General features: G+C 37.6%; 2 protein-coding genes and 1 long non-coding RNA gene across 7 annotated transcripts in view; 1 reads left to right on the top strand and 2 right to left on the bottom strand.

Moving 5' to 3' along the window:
• Positions 1–426: 426 nt before the first annotated feature.
• On the bottom strand, positions 427–3,211 carry LOC148381717 (proteasome subunit alpha type-6). Its single transcript, XM_088361467.1, has 7 exons — positions 3,028–3,211; positions 2,264–2,358; positions 2,094–2,175; positions 1,867–2,022; positions 1,177–1,355; positions 998–1,092; positions 427–637 (listed from the first exon to the last, which is right to left on the bottom strand). The coding sequence occupies exons 1-7, from the start codon at positions 3,101–3,103 to the stop codon at positions 580–582; spliced, it is 741 nt and encodes a 246-aa protein (XP_088217593.1). The 5' UTR covers positions 3,104–3,211; the 3' UTR covers positions 427–579.
• Positions 3,212–10,394: 7,183 nt separating this feature from the next.
• The window catches only part of LOC148381715 (protein FAM177A1-like), a 36,179-nt gene continuing 27,505 nt past the window's right edge, over positions 10,395–19,068 (bottom strand). Inside the window, exons 3-7 of one of the 5 annotated variants that reach the window (XM_088362422.1) lie at positions 12,623–12,726; positions 12,287–12,487; positions 11,449–11,515; positions 11,272–11,369; positions 10,395–11,199 (exon numbers count right to left, since the gene is read on the bottom strand). In XM_088362422.1, the coding sequence (XP_088218548.1) occupies positions 11,080–11,199; positions 11,272–11,369; positions 11,449–11,515; positions 12,287–12,487; positions 12,623–12,691 (555 nt within the window). In that variant the 5' untranslated portion in view covers positions 12,692–12,726 and the 3' untranslated portion in view covers positions 10,395–11,079. Of the gene's footprint in view, positions 11,200–11,271; positions 11,370–11,448; positions 11,516–12,286; positions 12,488–12,618; positions 12,727–19,068 lie in introns of those variants that run through there. The other 4 variants (XM_088362425.1, XM_088362423.1, XM_088362424.1 and 1 more) reach the window with 4 other exon arrangements.
• Positions 12,492–19,068, top strand: part of LOC148381716 (uncharacterized) — a 33,688-nt gene continuing 27,111 nt past the window's right edge. The window contains exons 1-2 of the long non-coding RNA XR_015854453.1: positions 12,492–12,751; positions 15,156–15,246. This is a non-coding gene — a long non-coding RNA (uncharacterized LOC148381716). The remainder of the gene's footprint in view (positions 12,752–15,155; positions 15,247–19,068) is intronic.

The raw sequence follows: 19,068 nt of genomic DNA, 5'->3' as shown, positions 1-19,068 counted from the left end.
AAATTCCCACAAGCCAAAAAAAATCAGCTGAAATTGCTTTTTTTTTTTTAAATCAATTTTGTGGTAGTTCTGAGCACTTTTTTTTCTAGCAAAAATAATCAGTGATCACTAATGAACCATTTTTAAAATCTCTCAGGCTTGTACAAATTAAAGCACATTGACAAAATAAGGTCAAATCTGCTCGTAACCAAAAAATAACCCACCCAAAAATGATTCTCGAGTACTTTGGTGAGTCATGTGATCTGGTGCTTTTCAAGTTCTACAACAGGAAGTGAAGTTGTGCGCCGCTTATTTTACAGCCGTCTACGACTTCTAAATTTGACACATAAAAGCAGTTCTGATGAAACCGGATGCAGTCACATGAGTGTCTCTTTAGAAAACTTAGTATTTAAACAGCTTGCATGAAGATAAAAACAAATGCAAAAGTTTTGTTTTTTTTACTCCAAAACGTTTTTTTTTTTATTGTTGAATGTATCAGAAGGGGGGAAATGTACAGCAAACAAATAGAACGTCAGTTTTTATGTAAGAACTGTATCATGCTCTAATTAAATTCTAACAGGGGTCAATTTGTTTTCTCGCTCAGTCTCGCTCGGCCAGGGCCATCAGGTGAATATCCACTTCACCCTCTGTCAAAATCCTGGAAAGAACAAAATAGACTGAGCTATTTTTTTGTTCCTGTCATTTTTGCAGAAATTACTTTTGAGTTTTTGATCAAATGGCCTTAAATTCATTATGTCATGGCATTTGAGTTTCACCTTGAGGAAATAGTTTTCTTCTATGACGTCACCCCGTTATAAATTCACCCATGTAAATTCCACACATGGCAAGGGGATTAAATCACAAACAATGACCTTTCTTTATTACGTAATCTCACTACCTGTTTCAAGATCCACCCTCACCATCTAAAAAAACCATCTCCTTAACAAGGAATGATGCCCTTTAAAAATGTCTTTCCTTTTTTGGTTATTATTTGAGAAACATATTGAGCCACCTTTACCTGAATTTGTGATCTTGTGTTGTGACCACGCCCACCTCAAGCTCAGAAGGCTTGAAGTCAATGGAGAGCACAGTTGACAGACAGGAAATAGCCGTCTAGAAAAAAAGCATGAAGGGGATTTCGTAATTAATTTCCAATAATTTATAGGATAAGTGATGGGAAGATTTTGCATTCTTTACCTCGATAGTTTGCTCAAAGGTCCAATCCAATTTCTTTTTCACCTTCTTCTCCAGGAAGCTGGTGGCTTCCGTTTGCTTCACCCCAGCGGCAGTGGCTTTGAAGCCACAATAGTAGCCAGCTGGGTCACATTTGTAGACCTGGGGACCGCATTCCGCGTCTACACCGATCACAATCATACCTGCGGGTACAACGACGCTCTTGACTTTGAAATATTTAACGACGAGCTCCAGGAAGAGAGCCCCAGGGTGTCTTCTACAACAAACTGGATCAATTACAAGCCCGCTCTTTGTTGTGCTGGGTCGGGCTTTGTGCACTTAAGCCTTCTGCTGTGTAAAGCTGAACCTCTTTATTGAAAAGTGATCTTAAACAGCCTTAAAAAAACAAAAAACTGTAAACATTGCATCAAAAGTAACTAAAGCCATTAAGTAATTATAATAATTGTGATTATTTAATTACATAATTAACTTCTGTTATTTCCCAGTTACTGAGGAAGTTGCTCCATAGAAGTGCAACCTTTAATGATTTACCTCATCGGTTTGTTGTTCACGGATAATGTCAAGTTTCTCCTTTGTTTAATTTATTGGCAAGTTATCGCTGGCAAGTTGGTTAAGTGGAGGACACACCCAGCGGTGTTTTCAGGCACAGCGTCAAACTATTTGAATTTCTGACTGATTTTTATATGTACTTACAGCAGCCCAGTGGTCGCATCTCAGCATTCTGCGTGTAGACTTGAGAGATGTCTGCAATTCTTTTACAAAGCATGTCCACTGGGATCTCATAGCCATACTTGTACTGCCAGTTGGCTGCCTCGTAGCGGGCGCGCTGGACTTGGGACTTGCTGTCAGCTATTCAGGAGGGAGGGGTGGGGGTAAATAAGGTGAAATGTGTTGTTGATCATTTTGGTGTCATTGTTTACCTGTCATTCCGGACATTACACATCCAATGTTATCTGTTATTCTGAAAAGGTGGGTCACTGTGGCCGAATCCAGAAGCTTGTCCTGTTTAAGAGAAAAAAAAAAAAGTTATTGATGATCTATAGAACTTTGTTAACATCCAAGCTAGGCAAATGAACTGATACACACTCACCGGTACTTTTTTCTGTGTGACAACAACGGCACAGTCCTTCCCACGGACGGCGACAGATGTGAGTCCACCTTGATTGATGGCCTTGAATGCATATTCTGCAAATGGGAAAAAGATTGATGTTATGCTTGAGAGACAGTTGTTCTGAAAGGGTTTGTGTAAATAGCAGGGCAAAAGTCGACTGTGACAAAATTTTAATTACACAAAGGGGAGTACTGTATTCCTTCTTCCTTTAAGGATTATCTTTGTGATATGCATCAGCAACGATGACTAAACTTTGGGCAGGGCTTTAGTATAATACATAACTTCTTATGGCTTCTTTGGAAAAAAAATACATTCCATGCATGCAAAATTGCTACACTTTCACTTTCGAATTTCTTCAGTTTAGAAAAGCTTTGCCATTCACCCCAAATCTACACTAATCAATAAAAATTTAGTTAATTTAATAATGATAGCAACAATGTTTCATAGTAGCCCTCTGTTACAGCAAAAGTACAACAACAATGAATTAGTCAGTGACACGCTAATGTTAGCTCATTGCTAAACTGCTGGTTCACGCTGACCGATTTAAGAATGTTTAAGATGTCAAAACATATCTCCGGCAACATAAACGAACTACATATGGATTAATATAATACATTTTGATTATTTTCGCTGCAGTAATGCCTTATTTGCGAGCTATGAAGAGGAGCTAACCAAACCATGACAGCGCATTTAGCAGACTGGCTAACACGCCGGCTATCGTTTAAAATAATACACATACTGACCGACTTGATAAAGCCTTCCTTCAGGAGAGAAGATGGTAATGTGGCGATCAAACCCTGCACTTGAGCCTCGGGACATTTTCCAAGGTAAACTTGGCCGAGGTGTTCGTCCTAAAAAAAATATGCAAGCGGCTACGGTGTTTCAACCCGGAAGTTGTGCGGCTAGGCTAAAAGTACATCCGGTGTGAAAGGTTACTGCCGTTTCCATGGAAACCATGAGCTCTTTGCGTGTATAGATAATACTATAAGTATACTCATGTATTAAAATAAAAAGTATTTTTATGATAACTAGGTATAACAGAGAAAAACCACATTATCCAATATAAAAAATAATTCTGACATTCAAACATAACCCAAGTTTGTAATGAAGTTTAATTGACCTAAATTGTGGGTTTCTTAAGAAACTTCATGTACAGATAACAAAATAAAATAGATAATAAATGACCATCGACATATTCCAGGGGCCTGTTTTACTTCCTTTTTATTGGTTACTTTTTTTTCCACATGTATGCAAAAGGTTTCTTGACCATTGCAGCTATGCAGCTTAACTATTATTTATTATCTTTTACATAACTTTTGATCAGGGATGTATGGCATAAACACAGAACTATTAACAGTTTATGATTACAGTGAAAAGAGATGTTTTTTTTTCTATTCCATCATTCAACCATGCATATAAAGACAGATTTTCAAGAATGTATTTTATTTCTACTCATGAATGGAATTTCATGACCTAAACAGTGAACCCCCTCCACCCATGCTTCTGCCACTATGTTGACTCTTTATTTTCCACACATGGTATCTCTTTGGCCTCCTTTACTTCTGACCTTACTCTCCGAAAGCATCTCTCATTCATGTTTATGAAGTGTTTCCACTTTGTGTGTGAAAGACCCCCCACCCCCGAGTCATCTTGTGTGGCCCTCAGTTTCGCTGTCACAGGTGCAATCCAGGCACAAAACCTCAAATGTTACAGCATATTTTGTTCCATTTACTGTATTTCCATACTATAAGTGCATTCACTGTTAAAAGCTTGAAATAATTCTTATGCAAATGAATACCAGAAAGTAAAGTTTTTCAGAGCCACGCAAACTACACAGTAAGAAAGACTGCAAAAAAAAATAGCAGACATGCTGGAAACAATTCTATACTTGCTTCCTTTACCCTTGACACAAATACAAGGAACAGTATGCTTCTTTTTTTTTTTTTTTTAACTCAGCTCGTGGTTTGTCATGTTGCAAGCACACATATGGCTGCAATGTCACTTCATGGTGTGTTGCAATGACTTGTTGTTCTCCTCCTGACATAACCAGGCTAGTGAAGATACTATATAAAATCGATAATAGATAAGATAAAATCAAGTATTTTACACACTGTGGTAGAAATATGACAATTATGCAGTACTTACTGTTTTTTCCATGTAGTTTTATCCATTTGGGGCCATAATATTATGACTTTACAACTGTGACATAGTTTTTTTAAATCATTATGCAAAATTCACATAAGCCAAACATGAGACATTACTGGAATTAGGCATTTGGAATCTCCCAAAGTTTAGATATCATCCAGAAAATGCATATTGTTTTTATTGTTTTGTATTTGTACATATGATAACTTCAAAATTGCAAAATTGTGTGTGTGTGTGTGTGTGGAGGGGTGTGTGAATAATATGCATCCTTTATGTGACGTTAAAGCTTCAAATTAAAACTTTCATCAAGACTCTTCAAATGTATGTGAGCAAATCCTTTTGTTTTGTTTCCAACCGAAATGCTTCATTTGGCAATACTTGAGTCCGAATCCACGTAACTGTGCCTTTTGCCTTTGCAAAAGACATAAACCACAACATTTCATTCAAAGGAATTTCCTTCATAAAATGGAGCATTTAAACTTTGGCAGTGGGACATAAACTGGAGAGTCAAACACATGCACTCGACACAAACAGCAGTCATGATGACTGAAGTTTCACAAAATGCCACACGTGCATTTAAGTGTTTGAGTCGTCCGGTTGTTTTGATTTGCCAGAATTAGAATCAGTCAACGACTGAAATGTCAACTTTATTTCATTTCATTTGAAAATAAAGGAAAAAATTATTGTCAGCAAAGGGCAACACTATCATTGTCTTTTCAAACTTCAAATCTATTTAACATAAATTAAACTGGTGAGCTTAGTAAGCATGACCTCATTCCCTTTTCTCATTGTGGTACATGAGATGATCAAAACATGTGGTAGACTAATGCGAATCTTTTAATAACAGTCTTCGAATCATTGACATAGTGCAATCCAATTATTTTCACCAAAAACTTAATCTCCCAAAAAAATGCTGTCTGGGAATTTTCCCCCTTGCATCGATGGGGATTTTCAACGAAAAAGCCCTTTTAATTAAAAGGCGTGAAATAAACTTGATTTAATCATCTATCCTCTCTTCTCCTATCCAAGATCTAACCAGCAGACCACTCCAGTTCCCCGAAAGGGAACTTCGAGGCTTCAAAAACTTTATCCCAGCTCATAATTATAGGAGTCAGTATTTCCTGGTGTAACCAAATCGCAAAGTCTGTAATCCAATGGCTTTAAAAAAGAAGAAATATTGTAGCCATGCCAACTGTGACAAATCAACTGTACTTGTAATAAATAATCAAAGTGATGCATCAAACCAACATGATAGAGTGTATCCCAAAAAGCACAATGATTCCACTGTATGACTAAATACAAGGCAAGCATGAATGGTGACTGCAATGAGACATGCTTGTGGTACATAATGGCGACCGAAACAGAATGACTCATGTTTGACACACTACTGTACGCCTATAAAAATCCCCCCCCCCCTTCTTCGTCAAACACTTTTTGCATTCATTAATCGCATGTTCGCACTGTCCCCGGATGGAAAAAATGTTCTCATGGATCGTATTTGTTATGTCAATGTCAAAAAAAGGATAATAAATAAAGACTGACTTTGAGTGGTGATGTCATCGTAGAGAATGTTGGGGGAATTTGGAGTGACAAAACGTCTCAAGAATTCAACAGCTGATAAAGTTTTCTGGAAGGACTACAATTTGATTTAAGGATTTAAAAGCAGTTAATGGGTGGGATTTTATTTTGTGTTAACACCTAAATTCCCTCGTTATTTCTACTTGTTCCTTCATGCTTACCATGTTTCCAAAGTGCTGTCAGGAAATTTAATCTTACTTCCAATATCCGCAAGGCAGGGGAGATTTATTGCTAGCTTGAGGGTACTTAAGACCTTGAAAAAGGCTTCATGGCAGTATATGTGACTTTCATTTCAGCAACGAGACGTTCTGAAAAACACAGGAATGTCCTCATGCTGCTCGGGCGGAATTTTTGTTGGGAATTTCCCGCTATTGTGTGTGTGTGCACGTTTGTGCACTTCTCGCCTGTGCGCAGCGCCTGAACGACTACAAACAAGTCTGACCGATTTGCATGGGTGACTTATTATGGAAAGGTGAACAACAAGCAATCCAGGTGACACCCAGTAACACCCATGATAACCTTGTTTTTGTCCTTGATTATATGATATTTGGCTCGGTGTATTTTGCAAGTCAGATTTATAGTGTATGATAAGAAGAGACACACAAAAAAAGGGAAATTATGACTTGATGCATTGCAATGAAAAGTACATTGAACAAAAAAGTGCATTTGTGCATTATCATACAGATAAATTAAAAAATAGCTTATTTTGAAGATGCCTTTAGAAAAAGAACAGAGTCCAGACCTTGGCTGAAATCTATTCACTGAAAACTAACCTAATTTATTTATTTATTTATTTATTTATTTATTTATTTATGCATGGATTTGACATGACATAAGGAAAAAAGTTCTAAAATAGGATATGCAAATTCAAAATATCGCCAAAGAATACTGCATTAGAAATAAAATGTACTTTTATATATTTATTTATGCATGGATTTGACATGACATAAGGTAAAAAGTATAAAATAGGATATGCAAATTCAAATTTCTGCAAAAAATACTGCATTAGAAATATAATGTACTTGAAATAAAATCAACTAAAATAAATCAGATCCAATTAAAGACTACTATCCATAATGTATAGATTACAATAGATACTGCTGCTGATTATATTGAACAGCTATTGCCCAATGGATGTCATTTCTAACAATATGCATTAAATTTGTTTACTTCTTTGAAACAGCAACACTCTAACGTGAACATCAGAGAAAAACAAACCAAAAAATTGCATGGTCAAAAAGTCTCTTGACAGCAATAAAAAAAAAAAAAAGTTTTATAGCGTGATCCAGCTGCACCACGGCCGTACAGTCACTCGGCCTTCAAACCAAGTGACAGAATTTTTCGGCATACCCTAATCACTCAATTCAATCACATCTTCTTCCTTTGTGCTTTACACTTGTTGGAAACCAACTTCAAGAATATATCCTGCAAAATAGCAGGATTTGTAAGCTCCATTCTGCAGGAGTAGTGGACTACCGCTGACCTCCAGTAGCACAGCTACTTGGAAGCTGTGAGTAAAAATCCCCCAAACTTTCCCTCAGCACAAATCTCTCCCTACTGCTGCCAAGATAATGGTCTTTTCAGGCTTCCTATTATTCTGCTGCGGATCCACTGCAGCTGACTGACGGGTCGGACCGCCTGACTGGCTCGTGCGTAGTGGCGGCCATGTGTGTTCCGAAATTGCTTTTCCAGGGTAGAGCAGAGGGCAGTGTGACATAGAGAAGGCACGGTGGAGAGACGGCCATGGAAAGGTGGTGGTGGTGGTGTGGTGGGGGGGGTTCCTCGGGATGCTTTCGCCAGATGTGCACAGTAGCGGTTGGCCAGGCGAACATCTGCAAACGTTTGAACATAGGGGAATTCCTCTCTCACTGTTTCTCTTTGTTAGACTAGATCCTCAGCGGCGCGGGACAATAAGCTGCTCGGCTGCCTCCCTCTACTCGTCCTTTCAAATTTCCCCCTTTGTGTCACGAGCTGTTTCCCCACACGGACAAACAGGCTGGTCGAGTTAGCAAGCTTGAGCAGCGTCTGATTTTGTTTTGAAGAAAATCAAAGGAAAGATAAAACCATCGCCCTGTTCTTAATCACTACTCCGAACCGGCTGGTCACAGTCAATCAGAGGATTTAATGATGATTTATTTTTTCGTGGAAATGTCCCATGCAAAACACTTTTGAGTGGTGGTGGTCAAGAAGTTTTCAAAAAAACAGCAATGCATTTTATAAGACACTTAGTGAGTTAAATTGAGTGGAACAGCGAAAAATATCGATTGTTTTGCTTCTCTGTGGGGAGGGCAAGGAAGAACAAAAGCAGGGGGTTTCCTCTCCTGCAGGAAGTTGGGAGATTTCCTCATTGTAAAATTCCAAGATTTGGGAGAATGGGCCACTTTTACAACATATGGTTTGAAAAATAGTCCTTCAATTTGTTCTTCTAAATTGTTAATTGTAGGCCTCTGCGAATTGTTAGGAAGAAATAATAAAATTAGGATATTCAATAACCGTAATTATATTGATAATTATAAAGACATAATTCTCGTTTGGATTAAAAATATTGGTTGCTTTGACGTGTTAGACAACATAAAAAAAACATTTCAGGGTACTCTCAAAAAATAATTATGAAATCTTTGTGGTGATGTCATAGCCTGGCTAAAATCGGTTTGCATAAACTGTCGTGTATTTCTCAGATTATAAAATGTTGGATATATGTAATGTATATGGAAATTTCCCTTTTCAATGTGCGCCTTGTAGTCTGAAAAATACGGTCGATATATTTTCAGAAAATTTTCTAAATTTTACATTCAATGACTGAAAATACACTACAGAGACCAGATTGGTGGCATAAAAGGTAAATTCTCAATAAAATCTCCCTTTTAAATCATTTATCGCAATGAGTCAGGAGTGGGAATTGTGTTTTTTTTTGTAACCAACAGCCAACAATAAGCTGCTTTGACCCTTGGGTGGGATATGACACATTTCCTTTTTCCTTGTTCACACCTCTTGCTTTTCATGTCAGAGGCGGGCAGCTATTTATGGAGGAAAGTACCCAAAGTATCCGGACCTCAATATGAATTATTATACATGATTGTGAAGGGGATGTTTTGACCGGCTGTTACATAAATTAATCTGAAAAAAAAAAAAAGGAAGCAGGCCTGCCTTCACTATACAAATCACAACACAGGCAGCTATTTTTGTTGTTGTGGGCAGCTCATTGTGTGTGGGAAGCCATCTTGCATGTTTACTTAAGTGCTTGCTGGTACTGCAACCTCCAATCAAATTCTCCAGAACGTGCATGTTAGGAATATTAATTATTCATGTGTGAAGTGTGAATGTTTTAGTGCATAGGCACTCTGGTGTTTTTAGCGCCCACAGAGGATGCAAAAACTGAGGGGGTGATACAGGAGATCAGGCAGTGTTGGAAATCCCCTTCGCTCAGCAGGTCTGCCTCATGTTGGGCCCCACAGAGGCCCACATGAAAAGAACTTCTGCTGTCCGTATGTATTCTCTTCTTTTAGACATTCTTTATGGCTCATTTTCCTTTTGTCTACCACTCCCCCAACCCGTGTTGCTATTTTCATTCAGGTATGTGCCACATATACCACAAAGGACGGAGGGAGGGTGATCGGGTACTGTACAATGTGGTGGAATATTTTTTTTTGTTTTACGTTCAGAGCAAAAATTAGCCAGCTTCAGATACGTACGTGACTGCTCAAGTTAATTGTTGGGGGAATTTAGCTCATGGAACAACGTATTTTTTTTGTGTTAAGATAATTTGGAAAGCAAAAAGTCTTTTTGAGGTAGTCCTGTCTGTATCTATCTTAGAATTTATCTTAAATATTGTCTGGGAGGTCAATAATGTAGCCTGATCTTCTGTGGGAGTTCCAAAATTCAGAACATACCTAACCTAACCCTAACCCTGCAACTTTAAATACGGATCAAGAGCATTGTGGCAGATTGTAAGACTGAAGGAATGTTATGCAAATAGAAAAGGTAATAGGATATGCAAATTCTGGTAAGTTGGGTGTCAACATGTTGTGTGTCAGTCCTCCCATTTGATTTTGGAATCCCACAAAAATGCCAAGTATGTTCAATATGACAACTGGTGGCCACCATATGCAAATACAGGCTTAGCGGTATTGCTAATAGAAACAATAAGGTCGTTTGGAACTGTACAAACATCCATGTATTTTGCACAACTGTGCCCTCTAGCGGACATATTTAGCAATCCCATTGGCGAGGTCACTGGATAATTACGAAATCCTCCGTGAAGTGACCTCAGAATGATGACGCTATATGGAGAACAGTGGGGGGCTTTGAAAAATATGACAGAGGCTCTTTTGTTTCCAGACACACTCACTTTTTTTACCCAAAATGTGTCAGCAGTTTGTCATTCATCAAGCAATAGAAAACAATCTTCTATAATAAGCGACTTTCATAAGTCGATGTACAACCTACATCGACTTATGAAAGTCAAACTCCAAACACGAGCTGGATTTTATTATTAACTTTATTTCAATGTTCTGAAAATAATATAAAACTGCTAATTAAAGTGTTAGATCAGTAAAACACAGGTCTGAAAAAAAAGAACAGACCAAGAAAAACTTTTTATGGTATTTTGATCGTCGGTATAAATAGCAAATTGAAATAAACATTATTTTGAAGTCATCGGTTTTGTTTTCAGAGCGTGACTACAAATTTTACAATTCAAATATTCAAGCCACAAATGCATAAATTTGGCACAATTATCAGTATGTGTGAGCACTTCTTAATGTATCGTTATTTATGATCACGTGGTTAAAATCTTGTCATGCCCTAAAAAAAGGGTCCCAATTAAAAAGACAATTCAAGCAAACATCGGTTACCACAAAATGTAAAAACCATTTCACACAATCATAACCTGAAGACCGACGTCTCCAGAAAAGGCACAATAACGAGAATGGCAAGTTGAGAAAAATGAACAATGTTAGTCCTTTTTGAATGCAGCATATCACTAAAAGTTTCTATGAATGCATGTGTGGGCAAATAAATAAAAATGTAGTAGTTTAAAAAAATGTAGTGAGGGTTAGGTTGCTGTGATTAGACTACCATGTTTCCTGATTTTCATTTTGGATCTTGTAGGTCACATTAGGTGGTGGAAGCTCTGTCCTGGTGATGGAATGTTCTGCCTCTTCTGACAGTCGGCTTTCCTCCTCCTCCTCCCTCTGCCCAACGGGGACACAAGAGAACATTAAATCACGATAAAGTGCTTGGACAACTGCCCTTGAAAAACGGACCTCTTTCTTTATTTTGTAGTATTCATCAATGGCGTATTGATATTTAGCTGATGTTATCCCGAAGAAGGAGGCCATCCTCTCCCCTAGGTAATCGCATGCTGGAAGACAGCAGTGTGAAAATTATTATTCAAAATGCAATTAAATTCAGTCAAAATATTTTTTGAGCCTGAAACAAACCTGATATGGTTGATGTTGCAGCTTTCCACATGTGAAACCAGAAATATGGACCCCAAGTCATCTTTGACTGCAATGCAATGATATATACAGTATACAAGTGTACCGTATTTTCCAGACTATAAGGCACACCTTCAATGAATGGCCCATTTTAAAACTTTGTCCTCATGTAAGGCGCACTGGACAACAAGGCACACCATTAATGCATCATGTCAGATTTGTAATCCAAATCAATTCATTCTCCATTTTATCTTTTTTATTTCAACTTCAGACGCAAGAAATTACTTTATAATCACAGAATAATGAGAAAATAGTCTTTTTGATTCATGATTCATAGTCTTCAGCGGGACACTTATGATTGATTTTATGACACAATGCTTCGGGCCAGTTTAAATTTAGGAATTTGGTCCATATATAAGGCGCACCCGACTATAAGGCGCACTGTCGGCTTTTGAGAAAATTTTAGGTGCGCCTTATAGTCTGGAAAATACGGTAAATATATAACAAATTTAAGAAGATAATATTTTCCGTGTCATTTTATTTGTTTACATGACATCACATTTAAGGGCCTGTTAGGAATACTGTTTCCATGGAAACAATGTTGCATTGTTGAAACAGTGTTGTATTGTTGGCTCACATAGACACGAGTGGAACTAGGATCTTTTTTTTCCTTGGAGGAGTCATCAGGTCGCCAAGGATATTTATACATCTGTGTAAATGCTTGTCAATCCCTTGCCATGATAATTAGATACTGCCCCCCCCCCCCCACGCAGTAATAACAAATACACTTTCCAAATAGTACAGTATAAACAGTAAATCTGTACTTCATGAGATTGCTCACCCTTTCCGCATCAATTGAGTTGAGCAGATCCTTTCTCTCTTGCACCTTCACTTCCTCCTCCTCCTCATCGGTACTATACTCCTCCATCGTCTCCCCATTGGAGAAATGGATGATCCTTCTTGGGGTCTTCTCCCTCTGCACATCGCCCAGCTTCACGTTTTCAGAATCCTTGATTAGTTTTGGGCTCGGAATCTGAGAAGACTCGGTGAACATGAATTGAATACATCATACATCACTTTGTGTGACGCGCACACGCACAATAAGTGACAACCACGTGACTGCAAGCGCAAAATGAGAATAATGACAAATACGGAAATGAAGAATATGCTCACAAACCGGTTCCACGTCCACATTCTGCCTCATGGATACGTTGATGTTCGTCAAATACAAAGGTACATCGCCCATTGTGAGGATGCTAAACGACGTCTCTCCTCCGCACGCTGGACCGGAAGTGCCGCACACGACGTACGTAACATACACTTGCGCTTGTCTCGGAATATGCAAAATTCAACTTTCAAATTTGTTAAGACATTGACTCTTGAGGTACTTGACAAGTAATCAGCATCCGGTTACACAATTTACAATTGTCTATTTAACACAGATGACACGCATTTGTACTACAACACAACAGCCTCAATATTAATATTGATTGAAAGCCATTCAAATGCACGTTATGAGGTTTCGCAATTGATGTGTGACGTCACAACAAACTAGCCTGAGAATATTTTTTTTAAAAACATATTTAATTTCAATGTAAGAGTTTACTGCGCACACAACACAGCTTTAATGTACAAATAGTAAAATAAACCAAATAGAAATAACAAATCTAAGTGTGACACAAATTTACATTTAAGTATTAATAGTAGAACAATATAATAATAATGATAATAATAATAATAATAATAGCTACTTTTGTATTTGTTGCATCAAAATTGTCTAGTAAAAGCTTACAAAAATGACTACAGAACGCTATGAAAAACTAAACACCCTCTTAAAATACCGTATTTGCCATTATAATATCAGTTAACAAATAATAATAGTGAATCTTAAATTGAAATTACACATCTTGCTGTAACATTTACATGGGTGTCAATCAATAATTGTTTTACAATGTAAAATATTCCTAATGACACCAAACCATATAACTTAAAAGTTCTACAAAAAATAATAAATGTGTGATTACTTACTGAACCTCTTTTTAAATAATCTGTTGTATACTTTCCTACCACAAGATGTCACTACAGTTTCATCTAATGACTTGACGCACCTCTTCTCAATGTGTCTGCATGTGTTGAGTATAAAAGATCATCCTTGTGGTGTAAACTACAAGAACATGTGGAGACCGTATGGTTGGACTTTTTAAAAATCAATCAACCATCTCACCCTGGAGAGAAAATACTTTCAGGCTTACATTTATGCAAATAAGTATATCAGCCCAAAGCTTTGCCCGAGGTGTACTTTTGATGTTTTTAACAGCATGTTTTTGTGGGAAAATATTTTGTGCAAGCTTTCCACCTGCTCTCCATTGGAGTAGATGTTAATTGTACTCTTGCAGGATTTATAGCCTCATTTATCCTCCCTAGTTTACTTAAATATAGTGGAATCAGAAAATAGGTTCTCGTTTGTCAATTGTCCCAGTGTTGTTTTCCATTACCAACTGACAACAGCATTTAAAGAGGCCATTAAGTAAAGCAGTCATAATTGCTTTTGTCAGCCGCTCATTTGGCAAAACTTTATTGATCATTTAACAGCCAAAAATAACAGCGGCCCTTTTAAAATCTAAATCTTTCATAATCGGTTGGTTGGTAGTAATAGATATTTTGCATATATTCGTTTTGTAGCCTTTCCTCAGACACTATTTGTAAACACAAAGCATTTGTCTCTAAAGAGCGCTTTGGAAGAGCAAGGAAATAAAAGTTGTTAGAATTTGGCAGTTATTGATCGCTTACTTGCTCTATAAAATCACCGTCCCTGAGGTATACGAAGAGGTTTAGGAGAATAACAGCTGCCAAAAGAATAAATAAGTCAAGTATATTACAAGCTTTGTAGGTGATCGTATTGTTTGATAGGATTCTAACATTGAAAAAAAACTTGCTCACTAGGTTTTCACTTGAATTACTTCCACCAGGTCGACTTGGGGGAGCTATTGGATCGTGCAGATCATTGATTGGGCTATTCTGGCTTATTGAATGAATGGTTGTAGTTTGTTAAAAAAAAGTGAACTCTTAATTGCTTCAATCAAAGTTATGTATACCGTATTTTCCGCACTATAAGGCGCACCTAAAAACCTCAAATTTTCTCAAAAGCCGACAGTGCGCCTTATAATCCGGTGCGCCTTATATACGGACTGATATTGAGCCACAACAGCAGGCGTGTCCAAATATATGGATTTATATATGGACAAAGTTTTAAAATGGGCCATTCATTGAAGATGCGCCTTTTAATCCGGTGCGCCTTATATATGAACAAAGTTTTAAAATGGGCCATTCATTGAAGGTGCGCCTTATAATCCGGTGCGCCTTATAGTGCGGAAAATACGGTAAATGGACTGTTCAAAAGAATTAGGATGATATGTCAATAATAAGACTAGTTAGTAAATACATGTGAAATGAAATCCTTCACAATGGCTTTCCAAGGAATATCAAAGGATGGGAGTATTCAAGTACATGAGCAGCAAATTGCAGAAATGATGTGTACATGGGAGATTACACGTATTTCCATTATCCTTGCTTCATGCCTTTGAGAACTCGTCCCCAGATTTCAATAATGCAGACACTCTTTGCTATATGTCCTCCTTCCAGAATAAGTCTCCTTTTTTTCTCCCTGCAGTCAATGTGAATCATTCTTTTTACTAGCCCATTGCTTCCAGATTGTTCTAGGTCTCCGCTCAGACCTTCCACTGAGGCTATAGGAGACTTACTACTCTGCACAAGAACAAAAAAGGGAGGGTTCCTGATGAGGTGAGACAACAAAAACATCCTAAATACTGAGGACATTGGCATTTATTTACTCAAGTTCAGAGTGTACCAAGGTTTATATTAGGGCAAAGACATTTATTAACACAGAGGCCGTTATTTGTACAAATATTGGAGTTGTTTCCGTTCGAGCCCGGAGGCTGCTGACAAACATTCGAGAATGTTCAGCAGTAAAAGATCCAAAACGACAAGACATAAACTGAATGTCTTTATTGTCATCGTATTGAAATAGAGCAAAATTGGGGTGATGCTCCACGAGGCTGCATGAATAATAAAAAGCTAGCCTTAAAAATCACTCCTCATATAATCAAATACATATCAAAATTATGTTTCATTCTTTCGCTCAAGGCATGTGACAATGAGTTTGTGAGTGCTGATTTTACTTGGAAGGGCTTTTACTCATTTTAGCCGCTGCAACATTATTCATGACAATTCAAACTTACAGTGACTGCAATGAGAGTTGCCTTCAGACATTGAAAATTAATGTTCCAGTGAATGTGGCCAGAAAATGTAAAAATCTGTGGCAAAGCTAGCACTTGAGATATTTATTTTTCAATCTTTTCTGACACTAAATGAGGTTTCATTTCTATTTCTATTTGTACTCGACATAAGTAGCCTTAATTGGCAGAATGCACAAGTTAAAGGTTATTTAGTTTTCTAATTATATTGAAGTTAGCTCAATGTGCTGGTCACAAATTCTTCCCGAGGGTCACTTCTACAGGTTCCAGCTGATTAATTAGAAAAGTGCGAAGTAATCAAAAGCTGCATGATGTTAAACTCTAAAATTAGAACACGCCATCGAATAATAGTAGATGTAGTCTTTTCCGCACGGCGCATGAAAAGCATACCAAACAGCTACAAGCTATTGTGTCGTCATGGAACGTAGCTTCGTTTGAAAACATATCTCCACAAAAAATGTTTGGAATGACCCAGAAAGTCATTGGCGACCATGCAAAAATGTTAATTACATCTCAAATCCATACCGTAGTTGCAGAAACACGCGGCCTGGCATCAGGGAGGAATTTAAATCCGGGATGTCATAGTATGGAATTTGTTAGATTTTTTTTAAACCATTTATTACCAATATTTGCAATATCATAAGAAAAAAAAAAACACAATAGAATGCAATAGAATATGAAGGTCTATCATTAATTAAGATGGCTGACAGCCAAAATTGGCTCTAAGTCACTGCTGTCATTCTTGCAGGTGGTCACCTCAGTGTTCTTCTCACACACTAATAGCATAGCCGAGACACATCTCGCACAACGAGATGCAAACGACCTTCTTCACACTCTCATGCCACATGTCCTATTTCTCACCCTGTCATCCAGCTGTCAAATCATAGATGTATAACATGCTATTTTGGAGCTAGATAACTCAACTCTGGCAGTAATGCTCATTAACAGCGGCTGCCGTGCACTTCAGGAAAGTTTTCTGCTTGACAGATTTACTTCCAACATGCCAACAATAAAAATATCGGAATACATCCGTTTAAAAACAATTTAGGATGATAAGATTAAGATTGTGGCAACAGTGAGTGGGTGATTACGAATGTGGCTTGGATGGGGTCTTCATAAACACCACTAGGGGGTAGCATAAGCTAGAAAATGGGATTATGTTTCACACACATTGGCTACGTTTACATGGACGCAATTATTCGGATTAAAAGCCGGATCGGAATAACTCAACAGCGGAAACGTTAAAAAATTGCAAAATAATGCTAACGTTTAAAGTAGGAATGGACGGAGTGATGTTTTTCCGATGTAGAAGTCGCTACGTCTTCTTCTTCTACTATCTATTTGGTCAATCTGCACATGTCAAACTCAATTATTCCGATCAAAAGTGTGTAGTATGAACACGCAAGTCCTGACCGGATCAATATTTTAGCCGACAAAGTTATGTTCCTCAACAATTGAGCATAATATAATTCAGACTACCGTATTTTCCGCACTATAAGGCGCACCGGATTATAAAGGGCACCTTCAATGAATGGCCCATTTTAAAACTTTGTCCATATATAAAGTGCACCGGATTATAAGGCGCACCTTCAATGAATGGCCCATTTTAAAACTTTGTCCATATAAAAGATATATACATTTGGCCCACGGGCCGGACTTTTGACACGCCTGCTGTAGTGGCTCAATATTGGTCCATATTAAGGCGCACCTGATCATAAGGCGCACTGTCGGCTTTTGAGGAAATTGGAGGCTTTTAGGTGCGCCTTATAGTGTGGAAAATACGGTAGCCTAATTTCACCTCAACCGCTTTTACAGTTGCCCCAATGTATAGTAAATTCCAAATATAAAGCTTGACAGCTCACCTCACCTGACCCACGGTTGGCTTTAATGCCCGACGATTGCAAACAGGCACAGTAGCACTTGCCATACATGAGCGCTAATACCACATGACCTGCACAAATGATCATTACATATTTTAGCAGTCCCATAGCTGTCAAGTTTCACACCTGTCACACATCATCCACCTCAGGCCGTCAAATTACTGTCAAACCATGGTCATATTACGCTTTATTTAAGGGTAAGTAATTCATGTATTTCAGTCCAGCATCATAATACGTGTCAAAACTGGTTTCCGTCTGCCATGTGGCAGAAATAAAATAGAACTGAGATTCATGGCTGACGCAGGTGAGAAGTGAGGAACAGGATTCTTCAGCTTTGGCTCTCTGTGACTTTGGAAATGAAACAATGAGTGTTTCATTTCATTGTAAATGCATTCATTTATTTTAAAAAATGTGGTAATTCGTCATTTATGTAAATGACATGTTGTATCTCCAGAGGAAAATATTTTGGCCAACATATTAGAATAAAGTTGCTGGATAAGAACATTAATGTAGCAGCACAGAAGCAAATTTTATTCTCTAGTTAAACAATTGTAATTAAATTGACCTGAGAGCCAATCTGTGGGATGCAGAGGTTGACAAACAAAATATCATTTTAGCAAGGCCGTTTTATATTGGACATGATTGGCGATTTATCTGACAAATGTAGTGCTATCAACAGATGTTTCTGCGTTAAAGCTTTTTGTAATAATTTTTCATGGTGAGATTTCATGATGATAGTCGGACAAACCTTTCAGAGCTCAAAATAAGCTTGACATTTACCAAATAAATGTCAACGACATGATCAAGGCAACAACCATCTGCGGCTAAATCAAGATGAGTTTCTTTTTTTTTTTTCTTTTCTTTCCTGTTTTTTTTTTCTTCTATTTCTGCCAGTCATAAAATTCATCCTGTAATCTTGCTGCATACAAATACAGTACATGCAATTAGATTGTTCTCAAACTTAGCATTATCAAGTACCATATAAAAACAAATAAATAAAAAATAAATGAAAATTGTTGTACGACCGTAATGACAAAATAGCTTACTTAATAAAGCGTTATGAATTTTGCCTATTTATTTGGATTCAATTTACAACAGAATGATGTTTTGTATTTCATTGCTTCCAAGTATATTTTTCCAACACTCAAAGAAATTCAGATGTTATTCAAGACGCGGTTAAATGTTAAGTAGGTATGTCAAAGGAGTAGGACATTCCGACTTCTGCATTCAGTCAAACATCAATTTGCACCCAGACCGATTTGTTGTCCTTCGCCGCTGCAGGAGTGTTTTTTTTTTTTTTTTTAAATTGAATATACCTGTATTTTCATAGTCACTATACATATACAATTCAAAGGAGGGAAAAGTAACTTGGCATTTTTCTCAGTTGCCATGGTGATTTGACATATTGAAGCTCTGCTGATGCCTTTTTGTTGTGGTTGTGTATGTGCCGAGCTCAATGAGTTGAACTT

This window comes from Syngnathus floridae, chromosome 19 (genome assembly GCF_059516105.1).
Source record: "Syngnathus floridae isolate MCC-2025c chromosome 19, RoL_Sflo_1.0, whole genome shotgun sequence".
NCBI classification, from domain to species: Eukaryota; Metazoa; Chordata; class Actinopteri; order Syngnathiformes; family Syngnathidae; genus Syngnathus; species Syngnathus floridae.
This window is presented reverse-complemented; position numbering and strand designations above follow the sequence as displayed.

Excerpts from the sequence above, each read along its gene's own strand:
- LOC148381717 (XM_088361467.1), bottom strand. The coding sequence starts at position 3,103 with ATGTCCCGAGGCTCAAGTGCAGGGTTTGATCGCCACATTACCATCTTC. Across the intron at positions 2,176-2,263 it reads TCACACAGAAAAAAGTACCG|GACAAGCTTCTGGATTCGGC; the intron begins GTGAGTGTGTAT and ends TCTCTTAAACAG. Across the intron at positions 638-997 it reads ACACAAGATCACAAATTCAG|GATTTTGACAGAGGGTGAAG; the intron begins GTAAAGGTGGCT and ends TGTTCTTTCCAG.